General features: G+C 50.5%; 1 protein-coding gene across 1 annotated transcript in view; it reads left to right on the forward strand.

Annotated features, from left to right (window-relative positions):
* The first annotated feature begins 718 nt into the window (after nt 1–718).
* Nucleotides 719–23,125, forward strand: part of Mad1l1 (mitotic arrest deficient 1 like 1) — a 308,425-nt gene continuing 286,018 nt past the window's right edge. Inside the window, exons 1-8 of the mRNA XM_051161164.1 lie at nt 719–880; nt 5,030–5,170; nt 8,539–8,718; nt 14,124–14,248; nt 14,839–14,920; nt 17,145–17,275; nt 17,392–17,506; nt 20,988–21,049. Coding sequence (XP_051017121.1) covers nt 731–880; nt 5,030–5,170; nt 8,539–8,718; nt 14,124–14,248; nt 14,839–14,920; nt 17,145–17,275; nt 17,392–17,506; nt 20,988–21,049 — 986 coding nt within the window. The 5' untranslated portion in view covers nt 719–730. The remainder of the gene's footprint in view (nt 881–5,029; nt 5,171–8,538; nt 8,719–14,123; nt 14,249–14,838; nt 14,921–17,144; nt 17,276–17,391; nt 17,507–20,987; nt 21,050–23,125) is intronic.

Below are 23,125 nucleotides of genomic sequence, written 5' to 3' on the forward strand. Positions count from 1 at the left end.
GTGTGTGTGTGTGTGTGTGTGTGTGTGTGCCTGTGAGCACCAGAGGATTATTTTGCCTGCATGCCTAGGTTTCTGGGACGTCAAGCCCAGGTGTTTCTACTGTAGGCACATGGATGCCGTGGTGTGAGTAAAGGACGGTGGCGCTGCCTTTCTGTGGGCTCTGGGGACAGAGCTCAGGTCATCAGGCTTCGGTTGTCACCGCATTTACCCACTGAGTCATCTCACTTGCCCTGCTTTTAAGTTTATTTTTAATTTCTAAAAATGTGTCTGTGTATGAGTGCAGTGCTTAGGGAAGCCAGAAGAGGGCAGTGGGTGCTCTGGAATTAGAACTACAGTCTGGTGTGAGTACTGGAAATTGAATGTAGGTCCTCTGCAAGAAGGGTAAACACTGTAACCCCTGAGTCTTCTTTTACTCCCTCACCCCTTTGTTTTTGAGATAGGGTCTTTGTATGCAGCCCTGGCTGTCCTGGAACTTGCTAAACAGGCCTTGAATGCTCAGAGATCTTCCTGCCTCTGTCTGAGTGCTGAGGCTGGCCTTGAACTTCTGATCTTCCTGCCTCTACTGGCTGATCTCAGGCCTCATTTCCTCTCCACAACATTGGCAGTATTGGCAGTTAATGTTGAAAACCTGGTTGACTCCATAAGGGTCTTGGGCATGGGCCTTGTCAGCAGATAGCGTGTGGGGAGGCTGGCTCTAACCTTACCTTTCTCTCCCAGAAGGAGCGTGACCATGGAAGATCTCGGGGAGAACACCACAGTCCTGTCCACCCTGAGGTCTCTAAACAACTTCATTTCTCAGCGAGTAGAGGGAGGATCAGGCCTAGATGTGTCCACCTCTGCGTCAGGGTCCCTACAGCTGCAGTATGAGCAGAACATGCAGGTGAGTGGCCTGCCGGGGTCTCTGTTATACACATGGCCGGGGTGCGGCCCCATCAAGCCCTATGTAGTGAGGTTGGGTCCGCATGAGCTCAGCTTGAAGGCCAGATACATGTCCTGATGGCACTTGAGCAGGACCTGGAGACCATGGCCTATCCTGAGCATGCTGGGTAGAGGCTGCCTTGCTTGCCCCTGGAGACTGAACTTGGTTCTCACACTTGGAGACACATACTTTGCTAACGGAGTCATCTCTAAAGCACTTGCTCTATCATCTATCTATCTATCTATCTATCTATCATCTATATATCTTATTTATTTGTTTATTTTTTGAGACAGGGTCTCACTATGTAGTCCTGGCTGTTCTGGAACTCACTATGCAGACTAGGCTGGCCTCGAACACACCAAGTTCTGCCTGTCTCTGCACACAAAGGCCTTTGTGTTCTGCCTGTGTTTCCCCCCCCCCCCCCCCCCCCCCCCCCCCCCCCCCCCCCCCCCCCAGATGGTGACTTTTGCTGGCAGAAGTTTACTGTGATTCGGAGTCCTATTTTACTCCATCCTAATCCCTGGGACTGCTCCTGTGAAGACAACCCCAGCTCCTGAATTCAGGCTTCAGGTTTCCAAAGCCGCAGCCCCAGCTGCAGGCGTGGTTAGGGCTTCTGGGCCCAAGGAGAGCCTTGATGTTTTTGCTTGTCAGCCCTCAGCACACCAGGCTGCTCCTTGGCTTCCTTGCTTACCTTTCTCTCCTGCCCTCCCTCTGCTCTGGCCAGAGCTGTTGTTCTGTATTGAGCTGGGATCTTCCTTTGTTCTGGGAGCTCTGTGATGCTCATTTACCGCCCAGTGAAGTGGACAGTGTTTGTGAGCTTTGGTTTGTTGACTGAATCGCTGTTTGTCACAGCACTAGCCTGTACTCAGCTTTTTGGTGGCAAGCATTGTCTTTCATCTTGAGAGTAGGTCTTTTGGGTATTAAATCATCCCCCTCCCCTCCCCCTTTCTCTGTAGCACTGGGTATTGAACCCACAAGCTCTCTACTGCTGAGCTACAGCTTCAGCTTTATTTTATTGAAAATTTTTTTTTAGATTTGTTTTATTTTATATGAGTTAGTGATTTGCCTGCATGTATATATGTATCCCATGCCTGGATCCTCTCTGATAACACAAATGCCCCTGCATCCTCAGCCTTAAGCCTTTTTCTTCTGAAGATGCTGCCAACAGGTGGTAGATGTGTCTGATCACTAGTAAAATAAGAAGATGGCAGGTCAGAGCTGGTCCAGGGGATCTGGAGATGAAGAAGGCTGAGTGTGTGCTTGCCAAGCCTCTTTATTTATTTTAGATTTATTATTATTAGTTCGTTTGCTTTGGTTATTTGAGATAAGGTTCTCTGTGTAGTCTTTGCTGACCTGTAACTTACTTTGTAGACCAGGCTGGCCTCCCCCGTCTGCCTTCCTAGAGTTGGGATTAAAGATGTGTACCACCACTGCCCACCTCCTCTTTCTGCCCTTGTTTTGGCTGGCAGCATTTGCCATGCCCTCTGGCCCACTGTGTGCACACAGTGTTATGGAGGAGTTCCAGCAGAAGGAAGATGTGGGTGTCTGAGGTCCTAGGTGCTGTGTGAAGCTCCTTCCCTAGGCTGGGTGTCTCCTCTGCAGGAGCTCCAGCTTGTTGAGGCACAGGACTGGAGCTGGGCATGGTATACTTGGGAGATGGAGGCAGGGGTGCTGTAAGTTTGAGGCCAGCCAGGCTACATAGCAAGACCTTGCCACTAAAACAAAGCCTTGAGGTGGGAAGGGACTTCACACCTCCTGTCAGCAGGTGGGAGTGGAGGTGAGGTAGGTGGGAAGGGACTTTACACCTCCTGTCAGCAGGTGGGAGTGGAGGTGAGGTGGTGTGGGAAGGGACTTCACACCTCCTGTCAGCAGGTGGGAGTGGAGGTGAGGTAGGTGGGAAGGGACTTCACACCTCCTGTCAGCAGGTGGGAGTGGAGGTGAGGTGGGGTGGGAAGGGACTTCACACCTCCTGTCAGCAAGTGGGAGTGGAGGTGAGGTGGGGTGGGAAGGGACTTCACATCTCCTGTCAGCAGGTGGGAGTGGAGGTGAGGTGGGGTGGGAAGGGACTTCACACCTCCTGTCAGCAGGTGGGAGTGGAGGTGAGGTGGGGTGGGAAGGGACTTCACACCTCCTGTCAGCAGGTGGGAGTGGAGGTGAGGTGGGGTGGGAAGGGACTTCACACCTCCTGTCAGCAGGTGGGAGTGGAGGTGAGGTGGGGTGGGAAGGGACTTCACACCTCCTGTCAGCAGGTGGGAGTGGAGGTGAGGTGGGGTGGGAAGGGACTTCACACCTCCTGTCAGCAGGTGGGAGTGGAGGTGAGGTGAGATAGAACAAAGACACTGTGGACTAAGGACATGGGTGAAGTGCTGGCTGTGTAAACATGAGGACCTGAGGTCACATCTCCAGCTCCCATGTAAACATCCAGTAGGTGACATGTCTGTAAGTCCATTGCTTAGAGGGGGCAGCAGGTAGAGACAGGAGGGTCCTGGGAGCTCATTGGCCAGCCAGCCTAGTGGAACGGATGAGCTCTGGGTTCAGTGAATGACCCTAATAAAATAAGGTGGAAGTGATCCAGGAAAATGCCCAAAGTTGACCTCTGACCTCCAGGCATACTCATATATGCCCATCCACATGAACACATAAACACACCACACATGCATACACACCCCACATGCACAGGTGGAGGCACGTGGGCGGCTTGGCCTCAGCATAGGCAGTCTTGATAGTTCTGTGGTGTGTGTGTGGTCCATAGCAGAATCCCTGGCTTCTACCCACTAGTGTCAGCTGCATACACACCTCTAATGCTTTGTGGCAGTTGGAATGCCTCTAGAGTCTAGACAGTCACAAATGTTCCCTGTGACAATGTTGCCCTCTGTGGGGAGCTACTGTCCGAGTCTGTGGTTATGAGTTTGAAGTGCATGTGACTAGATGAAATGTTGGTTCAATATGTGGAGGAATGCCTTGAGTGGATGTAGCAATTGTCAATAAAGCGCTGTTTAGCCAGTCAGCTGAGCAGAAGGACAGGAAGTGGAAGGTGGGGCTTCCAAGAAGGGAGAGCTGGAGTGAGAGAGTTGACAGTTCAGGTGGGGCACGGAAGCTGGGAGGAGAGAGTTGACAGTTGGTGGAGAGAAGCCGCCCAATGAGGATCAGACCGGCAAGTGATGGGGACATATGTAGGTTATGAGGGCATAGGATTAGAGCAGTTTATTTTAGTTTACCAGTAAATTAGTAGTAGTTTAGATTCTGCCCGGCATAGTGCTTGCAGCTTTAAAATACACTACAGTCTCATTGTATCTGTTATTGGCTTCTTAGGCCATACATAGTTGCAACAAATTGGCACCCAATGTGGGGCTCAAACTCATGACCCTGGGATTAAGAGTCCCATGTTCTACCGACTGAGCAATTATCTGTGTGCCAGGCATATGGCCTTTTTCTTTTTCGTGGGTGATGAGGATCTGAACTTAGGTACTCATATTCGTGGTGTCTTAGTTATTTTTTCCTGTTGCTATAATGAAATTCTCTGACAAAAGCAACATAAGGAAGAAGAAAGGGTTTATTTTGTTGAAGGTCAAGGGTGGAGAAGTCAAGGCAGCAGGAGCTTGGAGCAGCTGGTCACATCACATCCACATCAGGAGACAGAGCGATGAACTCATGCTGCTGTTCAGCCCTTTCTCCACTTAGTGCGGGATCCCACATTGGAAATGGTGCTGCCCGCAGTGGGCAGATCTTCCTACCTCAGCTCAGGCTGACCCTGGGCAGACATGCTCAGAGGCCATCTCCAGGTCTCAGATCCTGTCTGGTTGACAGTTACCTCCTTGCATGCAACAAGAACTTTCCGACAGAGCCTAGATCCTCTTCCTTTGTAGCCTTGCTGCCTCCCACTCATTTCCAAACGGGAGTTCAGGCTTAGGACAGTGTGCGCAAAGTTCAACCATTTCCTTCCTTCCCGCCTTCCTTCCTTCCTTCCTTCCTTCTTTTTGAGGCAGGATCTTGCTATGCAGCAGTCTTCTTTCCTCAGCCTTTTGAGTGCTGGCCTTGTAGGTTGTCACTTTGCCTTGTTTGATGTGGCTACTGAGCCTTCTCTTTTCTCTTTGGGTACCAACTGCTCAGCTGGAAGAAAGAGCAGAGCAGATCCGTTCGAAGTCCTACCTTATCCAGGTGGAGCGGGAGAAGATGCAGATGGAGCTGAGCCACAAGAGGGCTCGAGTGGAGCTGGAGAGAGCTGCCAGCACCAGTGCCAGGAACTACGAGGTGGGTCCAGTCAGCTCCAGGAGGCAAAGGGCTATGTGCCAGCATTTGTCAGACTATCATAGGATCCAGATGGTGGGGTCAGAGGCACCAGGGTATTCTTCTGTGGTCACCTGATGCTAGCAGGTTGGAGAAGGGTGGCCTGATTTGGAGATGTTTCTCAGGAGGGGCTCTTTGCCATGTCTTGCTCTGTGATCCTATGGTGTGGGCAGACCTGCCTTCGACTGGCCTTTGTTTACACTTCTCTCCAGAAGAATTGCAGTGTAGAGCTGGAAGAAATACTGGGTGCTGGGGTAGGGTTGGGGAGATAGGCTCAGGAAGTTGCAGGCTTGCAGAGTTTTGGGGTCTATGTTGGGTCTTTCCAGAGCCTCATGAAAGTGATCCTGTAATGGGGGTGGGCAACTGGGGAGTGCAGCCCCATGACTTGGAGATGTACAGTGCAAGAAACTAATTTACTATTTGTGTGTGTGCTGGTGTGGGTGTGTATGCATGTAAAGGCTATAGGGAAACCTTGCTGTCATCCTTAGAAATGTCACCCATCTCCTTTGGGACAGGGTCTCTTTTAGGCTGTTGGCTAGTGAGCCTGAGAGACCCTCCTTTCTCTGCCTCCCCACAGCTAAGATTAAATGCCTGTCTCATTGTACTCTTGACTTTTCCCCCCCTCTGTGTAACAGCCCCAGTTGTCCTAGACTCACTTTGTAGACCAGGCTGGCCTCAGACTCACAGAGATCCGCCTGCCTCTGCCTCCTAAGTACTGGGATTAAAGGTATGCACCACCACACCTGGCATACTTGATTTTTAAAAAAAGATTAATTTATTGATTATGTGTACAGTATTCTGCCTGCATGTACACCTGCACACCAGAAGAGGGTACTAGATCTCATTATAGATGGTTGTGAGCCACTATGTGGTTGCTGGGAATTAAACTCAGGACCTTTGGAAGAGCAGCCAGTGCTCTTAACCTCTGAGCTATCTCCCCAGCCCTTATACTCTTGACTTTATATGTGGGTTTTGGGGATGAAACTGAAGTCCTCAGGCTTCCTAAGCAAGTGCTAGTGGCTGAGCCATATGCCTAGCCCCTGCCTCAGTTTTACTACTGGCTTTGCTGGGGCCTTCTAGGATTCTGATCAGTATACAAGTGCCACCATGACCCTGTAATGGCCATCTTCTCTATTCTTCTCTGATGGGCCCATCACAGTTTTTCTTTCCTGGTGGGAATGGCTGGCATCTTCCTTGGTGTGCTGCTGGTTGGGTTGATTTAAGTCTGGCATGTGTGGCCCTAGTTGATTGTGGCTCACAGTTCTAGGGTGCACAGTCCATCATGGTGGAAGCCATGGCAGCAGGAGCATGAGGCGGTTGTTCACATCACATCCACAGTCAGGACACAGACAGAGGTAGATGCTGGTGCTCAGCTCTTTTTTTGTTTTGCTTTGTTTTTTGAGACAGGGTTTCTCTGTGTAGCCTTGGCTGTCCTAGACTCATTTTGTAGACCAGGCTGGCTTTGAACTCACAGTGATTCGCCTGCCTCTGCCTCCCAAGTGCTGGAATTAAAGGTGTATGCCACCATACCTGGTCTCTCTCTTTTTTAAAATTAGTCTGAGAACCCAGACTGGGATCAGGCTGCCTGTTTCAGGGTCGTGCCTCAGGTAAACCCTCTGTAGAAACATCTTCATAGACATCCCTGTGTCTTCTAGGCCAAGTTGACAAGATTAACCTTAACAAGTAGATCTTTTCCCTCCAGGGCCCTTGCACATTGCTGGTGGCCCTCAAGGGCAGAGACTTGCCTGCTGCCGTGGGTCTCCAGTGTGCAGCGCTGATTTGACCTCATGGGCACGGAAGACATTTAAGTGAGTGAGGGTCCCTCTTGGGGAGAAACAGGGTGCAGCTGTACTAGGCCCTTCTGACTCTCAGCTCCCTTCTCAAAGGCCTGTCCTTCTTTGTCCTGCTCAGAGACACTCTAAGGGGTGGAGTGAGCCATGAGGCCTTCCAGTTGTCAGACTGTCCCTTGGCGTTTTGACATTTATAATGGCTTTTCTGGGACGCTTTTTTTTTTAATGGTAGGTAGATAAGACAGGTCAGGTGTCTCTCCCACTTTGAGCTACTAGGGGGTGAGACTGAAGGTCTGAGGGCCTGTCTGATTCCCTTTCTGTAGTGGCTTGGCAGCATCAGTAGAGTGCTTCCTGGCTCTGGCAGCACTCTGATTCATCCCTCTTTCCCATCCCTCTCTCTCCCTCCCCCCCATTCCTCCTTCCCTCTCTCTCTCAGTCATAGAACAGGCCTCTCGGACTTGCAGAAGGGTCTTCCTGCTTTTTTAAAAAAATATTTATTTATTTATTATTATGTATACAGTGCTCTGGCTGCATGTATACCTGCAGACCAGAAGAGGACATTATATCACATTATAGATGGCTGTAGCCACCATGTGATTCCTGGGAATTGAACCTCTGAGCCATCTCTCCAGCCCCCGTCTTCCTGCTTTTTAAAGGGTGCACTTGTAGTTGCTATTCTCTTGGGTCCTTTCAGGGTGTGTTCAGCCTTCCTTCTCCCTAGGTCTGCAGCACTGTGTGTGTGCATTGAGCCTTTCTTGGCTAGTGGCTGCAGCCCTGTGTACATGCATTGAGCCTGCCTTGGATAGAGGCTGCAGCCCTGTGTGTGTGTATTTGAGCTGCCTTGGTTGGAGATGCACTGTTTTAGACACTGGTGACATGTGCTTCATTGAGTAGGACTGGCTGTTAAGTTCCTGGCTCTTAGTGGGAGCTGGGTTGGGTGGTTTCTGCTGAGGGTAGAATGACCATTCTCAGCCTTGTCCTCCCCAGACTCAGCTAGAGAAGTCCAAGCCTCATGTCCCTGTGGTGGGAGTCATGATGTGTGTGACTGACCCTCAGAACTGTCTCCACCTCTCTGGGCCACACAGCTCTCCTGGAGATTAGTCTGGTGGCCCTGAAGGTGTGTGTGATGGACACCTGGGACAGTAATGGTCCTGCCTGCAGTCTGCCGTCTGTGTCCCTTCCTGGCTGTAGTCATCTTCTCCGTGGGGAGTCTCAGCGCATTTTAATGACAGCCTGAGCATGGCCAGACAAGATCTGCTGGCGCTGCAGAAGCTCAGCTTCATTCCAAGGTCAAGTCTGAATTGTAGATTTTCCATGCTTTATCTCCTCTTGCAAGGAGGGCGGCGGTGAGCAGACTGTGTGACGAGTGTGTAGTGTGCTCCATGCCAATTGCTTCTTAGAGCGGGAGTCACCATGCTGCCGCACCAGGAGCCCTGGCACCTGGGTCTCTTGTCTGGTCCTGGCTCTGTCCTTTTGTGACAGGTAGGCCTGCCTGGCTCCTCTGTTACCACACTCCCAAACCAAACCCTTCCTTTTCCACAGCGTGAGGTGGATCGCAACCAAGAGCTCCTGGCACGCATTCGACAACTCCAGGAGCGTGAGGCCACAGCGGAAGAGAAGATGCGGGAGCAGCTGGAGTGCCTCCGGCTGTGCAAGCAGAACCTGGATGTTGCCAACCTGCAGCTTCGGGAACGCGAGGATGGCCTGGCCGCGGCCAGGGAGGTGAGCACAGGTCCGGACCTGGGACCTAGACTCACCCTGGTCCAGATGGCTGCCTTCAAAGAAAAGAAGAATGAATGTGCCATGGTTCATCAGGGTACAGCATCAGGGTACAACATCAGGGTACAGCAAGACATCTTTTATTTTCCATCTGTTGGTGTGTGTGTGTGCATATGCCTGTGGAGGCCAGAGACCAACCTTGGCTATTTTTCCTCAGGTGCCATTCAGCTTGTTTTTACTTTTATTGTACATTATACATAAGCATATGGATATGTGCATATTAGTGCAGGTGCCCATGAAGCCCAGAAGAGGGCATCAGAGCCTCTGGAACGGGAATTAAAAAGCAGTTGTGAGCTGCCTGATGTGGGTGCTTTGAATTTAACTTGGAGCCTCTGTACCACAGCGCTTAACAGCCAAGTCATCTCTCCAGCATCCCTCCCTCCTCCCACATTGTATTTTGAGACAGGATCTCTCTCTGGCCTGAAACTCACCAATTAAGCTAGACTGGTAGGCCAGCGACCTATAGGATGTGCTTGTCTCTGTCGCTCTGGTACTGGGATTACAAGCACCACCGCAGCAGCTTTTTACATGGGTCTAGGGGTTGGAACTCAGGCTCTTGTGCTTGTATGACAAACTCGCTGCTGACTAAGCAATCTCTGCAGCCTGCACCTTCATTTTAAATACATGTATCATGTTTTTTTGGGGGGGAGTTGTAATCATAGTAAAAACACTGATTTTCCACTCAACAGGGTCAAGGTTAATGAGTATGTTGAACATAGGTGTTTTTTGTTGCATTTGAGGCAAGATCTCACTTTGTCGTCCAGGCTGGCTTTGAACTGGACACAGTCTACCTGTCTCAGTCTCTGTGGCCTGGGATGGCGAGAGGGAGCTGACCCGTTTCTGACTTGGGTCTTTGTACATGAGTGTACCTGTGAACTTGAGAGTTGGCCAGCCTATTGCTTTGATGTCTCAATATCTTGTGGGACATGGCTTCCTGTGTGTACCCATCAGCTTCCCCAGGTGTTGCTTTGTTTGGGCAAACTAGGTGCAGGGCGACAGGCCTCTGTGACCCTCTAACTGCTGCTGTCACTCGCTGGGCTGTGCTAACAGCCACTGTGACTGAGGTATTGATGTCACTGCTGTTTTGTCTGCCATGGGTAGGGAACATTTTGGAAGTCCTGTTTCCTTTTTTCCCTAGAAGATGTAAGTAGGCGCTTGTGGATTTGCATGTCTTTGATTATTAGTGAGTCCTCCGAGCATCAGAGACTGCCTTTGAAGCAGGCTGCAGGTGCAGCGCGGTCCAGGGAAGCTGGTGCTAGTGTGGTTTGGAGGTTGCCTGAGTGTGGGTGTGGAGAGATCCGGACCCCCACCCCCACCCCCAAGGCCTTCTGCCCTCTTCTATAGTGTTCAGGATCACAGGTGCCAGAAGGGAACAGCTGAGAGCTCCAGGGGCCAGGCGCGTGACATCATTGGTATTCTGTCCCTGCACCTTCTCCACTTGATAGATCCTCGGAGCGGGCTGCGGGTTATTTTTGCCTCTGCAGCGCCGGGGAGCATGTTAAGGTTGTTGGCGCATTTGTCTTCCAAAGCAAGTGTTGGCAGGAGAGGAGCTGTGATCTGTTTCCAGACGAGTGAGCTCTGGCTTCGCATGGGCACACGCCTGGCCTGGGTCCTTGGCCCTTCCGTGGTAGAGGAGACCCTTGCATACCCCTCAGGAAGGGTAGGGGAGGCTGTGTGGCCCCTCCTTAGGGAAGCTCTTAGATGTCACACAGTCCAAAATCACAACCCCGCCACTGCAGTTTTCAGTTGTGTGCCCCAATATATCACTGCCCAACCCCTGCCCTGCAGTTCTGCCGTTCATCTGTTCACTTGCTGATGTGTACACTTCCCCCATGATATTTGTCCTTCATGAGGGCAGGCCATCCCTGTTAGCGCCTAGTACTTGTGACCGTTACTGGATTCAGAGCGACCTCTAAAAGGTGGTATGCACTGTTAAATGACTTTAAAAAAAGCTTTGTCTGTGTGTGTGTATTGTGTGTGTGTGTGTGTTCTTATAGAAATGCATGTTGTATGCAGATGCACACGCATTGCGTGTGTTTGGAGAGGTGGCTGCTGAGGGTCTGTTTTAGTTAGTCTCCACCTTATTTTGTTCCATGGGCGGTTTGTCTCTTAATAGACCTTGAGTTGTCTTCTGGCTCAGTTGGCTGGCCAGCCAATTCCTGGGGTCTGGTCTCCCTGTCTGCTTCCTTAGTGCTGGATTACAGGTGTATGGTGCCACACCTAGTGTCTTAGTCAGGGTTTGTATTGCTGTGACAACACACTATGACCAAAGCAACTTGGGGAGGCAAGAGTGTTTGTAGCTTAGTAGCTGTCCACTATTGAGACAAGTCAGGGCAAGAGCCTGGAGGCAAGAACTGAGGCTATGGAGGAATGCTGCTTACTGGCTTGCTCCACATAGCTTACTCAGCCTGCTTAATAGATAAAACCCAGGACTACCAAGCTTAAGATAACACCACCCCAAGTGAGCTGGGCTGTCCCCTATCAATCACCAATCTAGAAAATGCCCGTGGACTTCCCCTCAGGTTTGCCTGGGGGGAGCATTTTCCCAGTTGGTGTTCTCTCGTGCAAATGACTGTATGTTTTATCAAGTTGACAAAAACTAGCCAACACACTTAGCTTATTCTATGGGCTCTGGGGATCTGAACTCGGGTCCTCACGTTTGTGTAGTAAGCACTTTACTGAGTGAGCCTTTTCCCTAGTTTCCTGATTGAAAAAAAAAAGATTTTATTTTCTTATGTGAATGAGTGTTTTGCTTGCTTGTATCTAAGTATACTATATTCATACCTGATGCCACAGAGGCCAGATGAGAGTATCAGGTTCCCTGGAACTGGAGTTGTAGACACTTGTAGGCCACTGTGTAGCTCTTGGGAAGCAAACCCAGGTCCTCAGGAAAAGTAGACAGTGCCTTTACCCCCTGCACCAAATCTCCAGTCCCCTGATTTTTGCTTTTGTGTTTGAGATGGTCTCACTGTGTGGCCCAGGGTGTCCTCAGATGAACTGTTTACTTCAATCTCAAACTTGCATGTCTCCAGCCTTAGGCTCCCAGCGCTAGGACTGAAGGTGTATGTGTGGACTCTTGTCTGGTTTGAACATGGCTTTTTAAATTTTATTTTAATTTTTTGTGCGTTATTCTTTTTTTTTTTTTTTTTTTTTGTGCTTTATTCTTGCTAGCATATGTGATGTATGAATGAGTGTGTTTGTGGAGGTTGGTTGACAGCTTTGGAGTTGACGTCTCTTCTTCCTTATGTGAGTCCTTTCTGAGTGGCTGCTGTCCCACCAGCCCCATGCTTGCTTGCTTGTTTTGTTTTGAGACAAGGATTAATGTAGTTCAGGCTGGCCTGAAACTAGTAGCTATGTAGCCAAAGATAATGTTGAGAGAATTTTCTGCCTGGGGAAAGGCACTAAGCTATGCCTGCTCCTCCCCTTTTAAGATCCAAATGACAAACCAGAATTACTTGTGGGAAACAGTGAATATGTTAGGTTTCCTTGTAGAGCATGGGTAACAGGGCACTGACAGGAATGTGGTGACCCCAGAGCAGCCACACTGTAAAGTCTGTACCCAGTGTGGATGCTGGCTTCCCCACAGCTGTGTAGCTGGGGTCTTCTTCCTTTAGTTCTTCCCAGCCTATGTATCCTAGCCCTCCCCAAGCCCCCGGGACCCTGTGCAGTTAGTGCAGAACTGAGTACAAGTGGGTGAGAAGTGTGGCGGAGTGCCTGGGTATTCCCCAAGCCAGCCTTCCATGGAACATCCCCACTGATTGATCCTAGTGGCTTGTCATGCATAGAAAGACAAATGTAGCCTCTTTGTAGAGGATGCCAACTTGAGAGAGCCGGTAGACCTCAATGCAGGGCCACCCAGCATCACTTACGGTCTTTTCTAGGCCCACTCTGGTGAGATTTTTCTGTAGTTGGCTTCAGGCCACTGTTTGCAAATGTTAATTCATGTAGTAGTTCTAAGTGGGCTGGCCTATCTGAGTGGCTGGGCCAGCATGCTCTTTCTAGGAAAACAGCTAGGGAGATCTGCTGGGGAGGTATGGGCAGAGCAAAAATTCTTTGTGTGGACAAGCAGTGATGTCAGATGTACTTTCAGTTCATCCTTGAGTCTCCTGATAAGGCCTAATGGCTTTGCTCTGAGACTGCACTTTTTCCAAGTATTATGGTTCCCCATTAGCTTGTGGCTCAGCTCGCTGGCTTGCTTCACTTTTCCCTATCCTGAGGGGCTTTTATAGCAGCGATTCTAGGCAGGGGCTCTACCACTGAGCCACACCCCAGCCCCTCACTGGGGGATTCTAGGCAGGGGCTCTACCACTGAGCCACACCCCAGCCCCTCACTGGGGGATTCTAGGCAGGGGCTCTACCACTGAACTAGTCTCCCTGTAGCCCTCACCTCCCTAGGAGATTTCAGCTAGTTATTCTACCATTTTACTACACCTTTATTCTCTTTGTTTCTTCTCTTTTCGAGATTAAAAAAATTATTTTTAGTTGTGTTTATGTGTGTATGGAGTGTGTGTGTGTGTGTGTGTGTGCATGTCGGTATGTGCATGTGAATATAGGTGCCCCTGGAGACTGGAGGCCAGAGGTATTGGAGTCTCCTGGAGCTGGTATCATAGGCCATTGTGTCACCTGGTATGAGTGCTAGGATCTGAATCCAGGCCCTTTGGAAGACTAGTATGTGTTTGTAACCACTGGGCTATATCTCTATTCCCAACTTTAATTTTTTAAAGACAAGATCTTACTATAAAGCCCTGCCTGGTCTTGGACTCAACATAGAGTCTGCCTGCTTCCACTTTGACTTTGAACTTACTCTGTAGTCCTTATGGAGTTTCAGCTTTTACTGCACCTGTTCCAGCCTCCCAAGTAGTTGGCATAACAGGCCCTGCACCACCAGCCAAACTCTGAAACAGAGGTCTGATGACAGCCTGTGCCTCAGCCAGGACCTTGCTGTCTTTCCATCCTGAGTTACATTCTGCTGGAATGTTGGCATGCAGGTGTTAAGGAGGCTTGCTGTGTGATGGCGATCTGAGGTGTGGAGAAAGGTGTCCAGGGCCCTGGGTGTGGTCCCCTATATGACGGCTGATGGACTTCAGAGGGTCAGATGTGACTAGGACTAACTTCCCTAAAGGCTGTCACCCACATCTGTGTCAATGGTGAGGAGCACAAGGCAGGCCTTGAGCCAGGATGCTCCTGAGAGAGTGTGTTGGCTACCTGCCACATGCTCCCAGGAGAGTGGGCTCTGTTCTGTCCTGGGTAGCATATGGGAGGTGCCCTGCCCTTCCTTTCTTCTTGGTCTCTGTGTGTGGAAGATGCAGACGAGACCCCAGTGAGCAGCCAGGTTTTCCCACTTGCAGACAATTACTTCGCTGAAGGGGCGTGTCTCTGAACTGCAGTTGAGTGCAATGGACCAGAAGGTACAGGTGAAGCGCCTGGAGTCTGAGAAGCAGGAGCTGAGGGAGCAGCTGGACCTACAGCAACGGTGAGAGCATGACCAGCCTTCGTGAGTCCCTGTCCATGGACTGCACAAGGGACACGCAGAGAGGCCTCTAGACTTGGGGAGTGGGCATCAGAATAAGGGTAACAACTTAGTTCTTTCCTTCCTGGGGTGGCTTGCCGAAGAGGGACAAGCTAAGCTAGGTTTCGAGGGCATGGGTTGCTGGGCCTGGGTGAGCCCTTCCAGGTCACAGAGGACACAGATAGGTGGTGGCTAGTGGGTGGCAGCCAGGAGGTTTTGGATTCTTCCCTAAGGTCTGGCCCTTACCTTAGGCAGGCATTGCCTGAGTAACGTTCTACCACTAGTGTGGGCGGGCCTGGGTGGCCTCTGATGCCTGCAGCAGCACCAGGGCTGGCAGACACTGTGGGTTGAGTGGTAGGCAGAGAACCAGGTAGTCCCTGGTCTCCCTTCTGACCCCATGAGACAGTGTCACAGTCTTAGAGCCTGTGCAGAGGCTGGCCCAGGACTTGGGGTCTCTCTGTATGAGGTGGGTGTTGTTCACGAGTCCATACTGGGGGCTCAGGTTGAGGAGCATTATGGACTGGCCTTGCATGGACTATACCTTTCTCTCATAGGAAATGGCAGGAGGCAAATCAGAAGATCCAGGAGTTGCAGGCCAGTCAAGAAGAGAGAGCTGACCAAGAGCAGAAGATTAAGGTAGGCACTTCCAGTCAGCCTGAAGCTTCCTGTACTAAGCAGGAGTGGGGCCAGCCCTCCTGTCACTCACAGGCCTTCTTGAGTGAAGATGTGCTTATTAGCATGTAAGGATGCAGGCTGATGACCTTTTGGATGCCAGGCCTTGTGTGCTGGCTGCTAGGGAGGCCACAGTGAGCGCTCCAGGGAAGCTGGCACCTCAGTGAGTGACGAAGACCCACTAGAACCCCATGGGAATAGTTATCATAGAGGACTATGCAGTGTAGGCTTAGAGAGGTGGGCACAGCACACCTGTGAGCCCACACACCAGAGGCTGAGATGGGAGGACCACTAGGTTCAGAGCAACTTGTACTCCATCAAGCATGGCTGAGCAGGTCACCAAGCCAGCCCTGTCTGATTTAAGTTCAACCTCCTTACGCTAGTGGGTGTCACTGGAGAGGTGATGCCTTGAGTCATGGCTTCCTGTTGCCTTTAGGGTGATAGCCAGTCCCATGAAGGAGGCCTGTGCCAGTTGTCTCCCTGCTGTTCCTGCTGTGTGTGTGTTCAGTCCAAGGTGGTAGATGTCACTCTTTGTGCCTCTAGCTACTGGTTTGCCTTATTCTGTTTCTTTTTCTTTAGTTGCTTAAAGATTTATTTTTATTTATGTGTGTTTGGGTGTGGGTGTCTGCAGGTGGAGTTTAGGTACTGGGAACTAAATTTGAATCCTCTGGAAGAGCAGCAAATGCTCCTAGCTGCTCGTCCCTGCCTTCTTAGTCACCTTCTTCCTGGTTCTTGTCCTTCCTTCATTAGCTCTTGGTCTCTCTCTCTCTCTCTCTCTCTCTCTCTCTCTCTCTCTCTCTGTCTGTCTCTCTCTCTCTCTCTCTCGGCTTAACTTCAATATTTCCTTGTGCATAGGGGTTGACCAGTTGGTCTTCTCCATCACTCTGTTCTCATTACTTGACTGTACCTAGATGGAGCTAGAGTCCATGAGGGTTTGCTGATCAGTGATTTGGTCCTAGTTTTATATTCAGCTTGTTCAGTGACTTGTCACTATGTGCCAGTGCCACCTTATTGAGGCCTGGGGTGACAGATGCAGTGCAGGGAAGTCTGTCACACAGCGGGAACAGATGCAACTGTTGCAGGTTCACCACTCAGCAGAAGCCGACCACAGGTAGCCAGAGGTGCTATGGACCCCTGTGGTTGGGGACCAGAGAGCTGGATGATGTGTGGCCAGGCATAGGCAGGAGGGACAGTGCCATGTATGCTCTTGTGGGTGCTACACGGCTGCTCTAGAGCACATGAGGCTGTATCTGAGCACAGAGCATGTTAGCCTGGAAGGCATCGTAGACGGCCTGGGCTATGGAGGCCATGGAGGTCCCGGGACAAGCTAGAAGACCTTTGTGGTTCCCATGGCATTGTTAAAAGGAAGAGCTTCACCTAATTAAAAATTTGGTGTATATGTATCTATGTCTGTATGAGCACATGTATGTGAATGCAGGTGTACGTGCATGCAGGTGTCACAGAGAGGCCAGAGACGTCATGTCCCCTGGGCCTGGAGTTACAGTGTGAGTTTGACGTGGGTGCTGGAGGTCAGTGTTCTTCCTCAGGATGTTGTCCACTTTTTTCTTTTCCAGATAGGACCTTTCACTGAGACTCTCCTTTGTCCCCCTTCTGCCTAGGATTAAAAATGTATACCGCTGTTCTGGCTTGCTTTTTTAAAAATTTAAAAATTTATGTATTTATGTATTCATTCATTCATTTACTTATTCATTCATTCATTCGTGTATTCATTCATTCATTCATTCATTCATTCATTCATTCATTCATTCATTCATTCATTCAGGCAAGTCTTTCTATGAAGCCCTGGCTGTCTTGGGCACCAGCCTTGGTTACTGTGTAGACTAGGCTGACCTTGAACTCACAGAGATTCTCCTGCCTCTGCCTCCTAAGTGCTGGGAATAAAGGCTTATGTCTTTAGAAGAAACGTGTGTATGTGTATGAAGGGGGCAGTGCGGGGTTGAGGGGATTTAGGGCCTCGAGCTTCGTGCATGCCAGGTAGGTGCTCCCTCGCTTCTGGCACCTCCGTCTCCGCGTTCTTCTCTTAAACTGACCGCCCTTGTGCCTTCTCCAGATCACTGTGGGACTGGAGGCCTGTGTGTCCTTCATACTAGCCTCCCTGTTTTACAGAGGCTGCGTTTGCTCTGCCTGCCGGCTGCTCAGTCTCCTTTCTCCTCTTTGCCTCTGACAGGACCTGGAGCAGAAGCTGTGTCTGCAGGAGCAGGATGCAGCTGTGGTAAAGAGCATGAAGTCTGAGTTGCTGCGGCTGCCTCGGGTGGAGCGTGAGCTGAAGAGGCTGCGCGAGGAGAACACTCATCTGAGGTGAGGCCGGTGCCCAGCCTGCTGCCCCTGGTTGCGAGCTGCCTGCCTGGGCTTGGTGTCCCTCGGGCTCGGCCTCGACACGTGTGGCTGTTGGCGTGACTGTTCTGACTCTGTAGGGAGATGAAGGACACCAACGGGCTGCTCACAGAGGAGTTGGAAGGTCTGCAGAGGAAGCTGGGCCGCCAGGAGAAGATGCAGGAAGCTCTGGTTGACCTGGAGTTGGAGAAGGAGGTGAGCAGTGGGCGAATAGTGCTTACGTACCAGGGTCTCTGACTTCCCAGCTGGGAGCTTTTGGCTGCTTTTACAGTACCAGCTGAAGGTTCCCTGTTCTGCAGTGAGCACCATATCCAATCAGAAAGCAGTTGTTGTCCTAGTAACATACTTGCCATTGTTGCACCCCTACTGTTGCACCTGTAGGCTTCTTTTGCTTGGCTGCTTGTTATTGTGCACACAGGCTCTAAAGCTGGGTAAGACTGTTGATGACAGTTCTTCCCTGGTGGTCTGGATAGCACTTTGCAGCACCCTGGGACCAGTTAGCTAGCAGAGAGGAAGCTTCTAGCTCAGTTGTAGCTTGATTTCCCTCTTCTCCATAGTGTGTCCTGTCTTTAGCAACAGTGTCTTCCCATGTAATTCTGGTGGGCAACCAATAGCAGTGGCAATTTCCCTACATTGTTTTAGAGCCTCAGAGGCCTCGCTGACTTCTTTCCTTTTTGAGACACAGTCTCTCACTGAGCCTGGAGCTAGCTGATTCAGCTTAGGCTAGGTGACCCCTGAGCTTCAGGGCTCTGCCTGTCTGTTCACCTTCAGCGTTGGATTTTACTTTATTTTAGTTTTTTGAGACAAGGTTCCTCTGTGTAGCCTTGGCTGTCCTGGACTCACTTTGTAGACCAGGCTGGCCTCGAGCTCACAGAGATCCACCTGCCTCTGCCTCCCCAAGTGCTGGGATTACAGGCATGGCCCCCCCCCCAACCCCGCCCCCACGCCCGGCAGCATTGGATTTTAGATGGTTGATCCTATGCCCAGTTCCTGTTAAGTGAGTGCTGGGGAGTGACCTCAGCTTTCATGCTTCTGTGGTAAGCTGTTTGCTTGGCTGAGCCATCTCCAGCTCCATCCCTGACTTCTAGAAGTCCAAGGCAGCTGAGGGCCCTGTTCGTACTACAGAGTTCTCCGATACCCACCAGCGCTGCACCTGCTGGCTATTTGTGCTGTCCCAGACAGGCCTCTCTGGGAGGCTGGCTCTCGTAGGCGAAAAGACCTGGAACTCTTTTTGTCCTTTCCTCTGGCATTCTGTCCAGAGAGCCATTCTTTTGGTCTTGAATGAGTAAGTTTATTAAGTACAGAGCAAACGAAAGTAAAAGAAAAACACAGCAAGGAGCAGATAGAGAGAAGCAGCAGACAGCACAAAACATCTAATTGGGTGCTTGCAGCATCCAACAGAGATGACTCGCAAGTCCTGCTGGGTCCCAGCGGAGAGTTTTGGGCAGAACATCCAGGAGTGAGGCTTCCGGCTTCACGTTCCCACCACAGACATTTTTATACCATGAATGAGCAATAATGAATAAATAATCTTTGCTGGATGATTTTCCTTTTAGCTATTCTCAAGGGCCAAGTGACTTTTTATTTTTGTTTTTTTGAGACAGTATCTCTGTATAGTCCTGTGTGTCCTACTATGTAGACCAGGCTGGCCTCAAATGCAGAGATCCGCCTGCCTCTGCTTCCTGAATGCTGGGATTAAAGGAGTGTGCCACCACTGCTAGGTGCCACGTTTTAAAAAATGTCATAGCATCTTGTAGTTCTCTTTGCTCCTTGTTGCAGGGGTCCAGCCTGTCTCAGAACTTTAAATAAGCTGGTTGAACTCTGAGACAAGGAAGGCCACCTTGGTTCTTGAGCCGACTTTCAACAAGTGCAAACAACACACGCCATTTACCAATGTAACTTATATTACACCTAGATGTAATGTGTTTTGTTTGTTTTGTCTTTGACAGTTTTTGAGGTTTAGGGTGTAGAATCCCACTGCTTAGCTTGAAGTCCTATATGGAAGAGTGCTTGCTGCTAACCCTGGGTCAGTCCATGCCCCATCTGTCCTGTGGAACATGCTTAGGGCCTGGCCCTGTTATGGAAACATTGTCTGGCTGTAGGAAAGTTAGTAGCTGAGTACCTGTCCCCCCAAATTTTTTTTTCATTTTTTGTTTGGGTATATGTGTATATATGTGAGATAGTGAGTACATGTGCCCCTATCTATATATGTGTACATGCCTGTATATATGTGTGTATGTGTGTGTATATATTTGAGAAAGAATGAGTGCACATGCCACAGTGTATGTGTGTATGTATGTATGTATGTGAGAAAGAACGAGTGAGTGCATGTGCCACATTGTGTTTATGTGTGTGTGTGTGTGTGTGTATGTATGTATGTATGTATATGGGAAAGAACAAGTGCATGTGCCACGGTGTATATATGTGTGCTTGTGCATGTGTATGTATATGTAGGCATGTGAAAAGAATGAATGAGTTACGTGCCACTTGTAGGTGTGTATGTGTGTGTATGTGTTTGTGTGGGGGTGTATGTATGTATGTATGAGAGAAGGTGAATGAGTACACGCACCACAGTCTGTATGTGTGTGTATGCGTGGTGTCTGTGTATGTATATGAAAAGAGTGAATGAGTGTATACGTCACGGTGATGGTGGATGTGTGCTTTTGTGTGTGGATGTATGTATGCATGTGAGAAAGATCGAATGAGTGCATGTGCCACGTTGTAACGTTGTATATGCGTATGTTTGTGTGCATGTATATGTGTATATGTATGCATGTGAAAAGAGTGAGTGCATGTGCTATGCATGGTGTGTGCATGTGTGTGTGTGTGTGTGTATGAAAAGAGTGAAGGCCATGGTGTATGTATAGACTTTGCAGGACAACTTGTGAGAGTAAGTTTTCTCCTTCGCCCGATGTGCATTCTGGGGACCAGGTGTGGTGAGTTTCTTCACCGTCTTGCTGGTATATTGCCAATTCCAGGCTTTTTTTTTTTTTGAGTCAGTGTCTCACTGTATATTCCTGGCTGGCCTGGAACTTTCTGTGTAAACTAAGATGGCCTTGAACACTCAGAAGTCTGCTTGCCTTTGTCTCCAGAGTTGGGATTAAAGCCATGGGGCATGCCTATGGGCCCAGAGCCTTGGGTGGACCCCAGGTAACAGCTGTGTGATGGGCCCCAAAGATCTGAAGTTCATGGTCATTTCAGCTCCAAGGGCCAGGGAGAGAGACTTTGATTTGTGGGTTCAAGCTGGTATGAACAGTCACACAGCCATAGTTGGCCCTGTCTACCCCTCGTGGCTGGCTAGTCCCATCTGAGTTATTCTTTGTCCTGGCCTGCCATAGAATCAGGGAGAACTTGGCTCTAGAATGGAGTTCATCCGTCTAGGGTGTAACATTGTGAGTGAGGCTTCTGGAAGGTGGAGAGCTCAGTCCTTGAGGGTAAGGAGCAGTTTGCACCCAGCCCAGGCTCCTGCAGGCTGTGGCACCCTTCCCATGCCAGGGCTTTGCCTGGACTTGCATCATGGGGCAGGAGGGAGCAAGGCCTATGCACCTTCATCTGCTGAAGTCTGCCAACCACCTGTGACCTCAGGCGGGACAGGGACTCCAGACCTCTGTCATTGTTTGCCTTCACATGACAGTTGCTGTGCACAAGAGACTGATGGGTGTACTTGTCTTTCTAGAAGCTGCTTGCAAAACTGCAGAGCTGGGAGAAACTGGACCAGACCATGGGCTTGAGTCTCAGGTGGGTGTGCTGCTGCCATCTCTACCCCTGGCCGCTGGCTTCCAGTGCTGTCCTCGGTCTGTTGGCTCGGAGGCCTCAGGACAGGGCAGGCAGGCTCCTTCGTGTGCTGTGGCAGAGCTCTTGTTTAGGCTTAATGGCTGCATTGTCTGGGAGAGAGTTTGAGCCTCATGGTAAAGACTGTAGAGATCTGCATAGCCACAGAGTGGCCACAGCCACTGGCTTGCATGCTCATGGGACCCTGTACATATAAGGAAATAACTGCTTTGGGGGACAATCACTTCTAGGTAATGATAAACTTGGAGGGTGACATGAGTTAAAACCCAGCCACCTTGGAGAATTTATGTCCCATGGGGGCCTTGGAGCATCCCATGTGACTGATCAGGCATGGTTTGAGAGATGCAGAAGAGGCCACAGGGCAGAGCTACTGGGTCCTGTGTGTTCAACACATCAAGGGCAGGGTGCTCCCTGTTGCTCTCCCATCTGTACACTGCTCTGTTCTGGGGTGCCATTCTGATGATCTGACCCATTCGTGGGTCAGTTTTGGGCTGCTTGCCAGCTGCCACCAACAGCCGTGAGCCCCCCGAGTCTTGGTCTGGATGTCACCCTTCATGGTGGCTATGCCTGTTCCAGGTCTCAGGGAAGTTGGGGCAGGGTACTGTTGGTTGGGATGGGCTGATGGAGCTTGGGCACAGGTCTGTGGGATTTAATAACTTCTGGCTTGCTGGCTGTCTTTCCTGCTGCTCTGAGAAACGAGGCCAGATGGAGACTGCCTGAGCTCAGCTGTCTTATAATCACACTGTCCCCTGCTGGCTCTGGAGTCATCACCTTCCGATGGCAGCTCTGCCTTCCGTTCTGTCACTTGACAGCGCCTCTTCATTCCCTCTCCAACCCGTTTGCAGAGCCCTTCTTTCAGAGGCTGGCCCAGCAGGCCCAGTGTTGCATGCTTCCTCCTGTCCTCTGTGCTCGTTAGCTGCTGGCAAGGGTCCCTACTACTCCTGGGGCTGCTCTGCCCAGACAAGACACCTCCGTGACTTCTTTCTTGTGACGGAGATCAGAGGCCGCTCATGCCCAGTTGGACCAGCCCTGTTGGAACACTGGCATGCTGGTGGGCCTGCGTGTCTGCTCTCTGCCACATGGTACTTAGTGTCAATCAGGCCTGTGGAGCCATTGCCCCTGGCTGGGGTAGCACAGGTCACAGTGGCCAGGTTGCAGCGTCAAGCTGCTCAGTGAGCCCTGTGACCTATTTCCCCAACTGACAGCCCTGTCAGGAGCTCTGCTGGTAAGGGTAAGCTGCTCCTTGGGTACTGTCTAGCTGCCTGTGCCACGCAGAGGAAGGAGTGGGTGCTTATGGTGTTCCATGGAGGAGACCCTTCTTGGGAGCTGCATTACCCTGGACCCCTCTTCCCTTAACTGAGGAGGAGTGCAGGGCTTCTGCCAGCTGTGCTGTTGAGATCCAGCAGGGCCATGTCTTAGGAAGTGTCTTGGCTGCTGACTGGCTTTTCTGGAAGGCAGAGAGTGCTGGCCTTTTGGTCCACAGTCCCCTTGGTCTTCTGGTAACTGCCGTGTGTGTACTACCCTGGGCTACTGAGGCTGCCTGGCACCTTGGATGCGCAGGATCACCTGCTCACCTTCCCTGTGTGAAGCCCTGGGTTCCTTTGCCAGCATCTGGTCCTCAAAAAGTGGATGGGGGCTGAGATGGCTCAGTGGACGAAGCGCTTACCATGCAAGCTGGACCACCCTATGGTAGATCTCTGGAATGCAGGCAGAGGAGAACACCAAGTCCACAGAGCTCTCCTCTGACCACATGTGTCATAGCATTTGAGTACTGAGACACGCACCTTACATACTCAATAGAAGTCATAGAAGCTAAAAAAGAAAAACAACATTAGCGTTTGGAGACAATTGATATTCTTTTTCTTAAAGATTTATCTATTTATTATGTATACAGTGCTCTGCCTGCATATAACACCTGCAGGCCAGAAGAGGGCATAAGATCTCATTGTTGATGGTTGTGAATCATCATGTGGTTGCTGGGAACTGAACTCAGGACCTTTGGAAGAGCAGGCAGTGCTCTTA

This window comes from Acomys russatus, chromosome 19, assembly GCF_903995435.1.
Source record: "Acomys russatus chromosome 19, mAcoRus1.1, whole genome shotgun sequence".
Classification (NCBI taxonomy): domain Eukaryota; kingdom Metazoa; phylum Chordata; class Mammalia; order Rodentia; family Muridae; genus Acomys; species Acomys russatus.